Below are 1,647 nucleotides of genomic sequence, written 5' to 3' on the forward strand. Positions count from 1 at the left end.
TAGATAGATAGATAGATGATAGATAGATAGATAGATAGATGTTAGATAGATAGATGATTGATAGATAGATAGATAGATGATAGATGATAGATAGATATATATAGATGGCAGATTACCAGTTCTTTTTTGCAGGAGTCCCAATTCTCTGTGGTGTTTGCAAGGCTCTGATTGACATCTGCCAGTTTTGCCCGAAGAACATCGCTTCCTGTCATTTTGCCCTCGGCGGAGGAGGTATGGTTGTAGCGCTGGGATTCACATTCAGTCCTTTCCTTTATGTATAAAGCCAGGAAGGTGAAAAGCAGGACCAAGGTGACAACCAAACCGCAGACAGTGACCCAAAACTTCCATTTTGGACTTGAGGGCTTCTCCGACATCTCGGTGGGGGATTGGGGACAATGCTCGTATGAAACCTCTCCACCCATCTAAAGCGAAACCCAAAAAGAGAGATCTCTGCTCCAGGAGCAGGGAAAAACTCTCCTCCGTCCCCCAAACTCCACGCCTCCTCCAAAGCTATCTCAAAACTTTCTTTTCCTCTTATTCCGCTGACTTCGCAGAAATGGCACAGGGGGTGTGGAGGATGAGCTCAGCTTTCAGAATCGAAACTTAACCAGGGACTGGACATGTTTTGGCCTGCTAGCGAAAGGGTTGGTTTGTTTTTTCTAAAAACGAAAACGATTGGAGTGCCCTTTTGCCCAAAAAGTTGAAGTTTGCTGAGCCAGTGCGAGGCAGCTGTGGAGGCTAAGCGTGGGTTTTTTGGGGGAATTCCTTGCTGTGAAGATGAGGAAAGTGATCCAGAATGCAGAGGTCCAAGTAAACAAACTATAAATTGACAGACAGACAGTAGCAATATATGAAACAACTCAATTCTTATAACTAAGATCCTTTGTACTCCCGATGATGTGAACAATTGTAAAACAAGAAATTAAAAATGACTTCCAATTAGTCTCACCGTACTTTATCAGTTTATTATCTTATACCGCACAGTTACATATTTCTTATATAAAAGGTAAAGAGACCCCAGACCATTAGGTCTAGTTGTGGCCGACTCTGGGGTTGCGGCGCTCATCTCGCTTTACTGGCCGAGGGAGCCGGCGTACAGCTTCCAGGTCGTGTGGCCAGCAGGACTAAGCCGCTTCTGGTGAACCAGAGCAGCGCACAGAAACACCCTTTACCTTCCCACCGGAGCGGCACCTATTTATCTACTTGCACTTTGACGTGTTTTCGAACTGCTAGGTTGGCAGGAGCAGGGACCGAGCAAGGGGAGCTCACCCCATCACGGGGATTCGAACCGCCAACCTTCTGATCGGCAAGTCCTAGGCTCTGTGGTTTAACCCACAGCGCCACCCGCGTCCCTTATATATTTCTTATATAGTTTCTCTTAACTTCCCTACAAACTTATAATTATGCAAGGTTCAGTCTAATTCTGCCAAGAAGTTTCCTTTTATACCGTAATTGCTAAAGAAATTCTTTATGTATGCCGCAACAGCTGCCTGGATATTGTTAGACCAGAGATGGAAACAAGACGCTGTCCCGACTTAAAAAGACTGGCAAATCAGGTTACACTGGTCCCTTGGTTCTCAAACTTAATCCGTTCCAGAAATTCAGTTCCAAAACCAAAGTGTTCCAAAACCAAGGCACGCTTTCCCA

General features: G+C 45.2%; 1 protein-coding gene across 4 annotated transcripts in view; it reads right to left on the bottom strand.

Annotated features, from left to right (window-relative positions):
* LOC310835791 (uncharacterized protein) overlaps positions 1-514 on the bottom strand; it is a 6,928-nt gene extending 6,414 nt beyond the window's left edge. For 2 of the 4 annotated variants that reach the window (XM_083720762.1, XM_083720761.1), the window contains exon 1: positions 117-493. In XM_083720762.1, coding sequence (XP_083576888.1) covers positions 117-422 — 306 coding nt within the window. In that variant the 5' untranslated portion in view covers positions 423-493. Of the gene's footprint in view, positions 1-116 lie in introns of all 4 variants that reach the window. The other 2 variants (XR_014559745.1, XM_083720760.1) reach the window with 2 other exon arrangements.
* Positions 515-1,647: the final 1,133 nt, after the last annotated feature.

Source organism: Podarcis gaigeae (genome assembly GCF_964106915.1).
Source record: "Podarcis gaigeae genome assembly, chromosome: 18".
NCBI classification, from domain to species: domain Eukaryota; kingdom Metazoa; phylum Chordata; class Lepidosauria; order Squamata; family Lacertidae; genus Podarcis; species Podarcis gaigeae.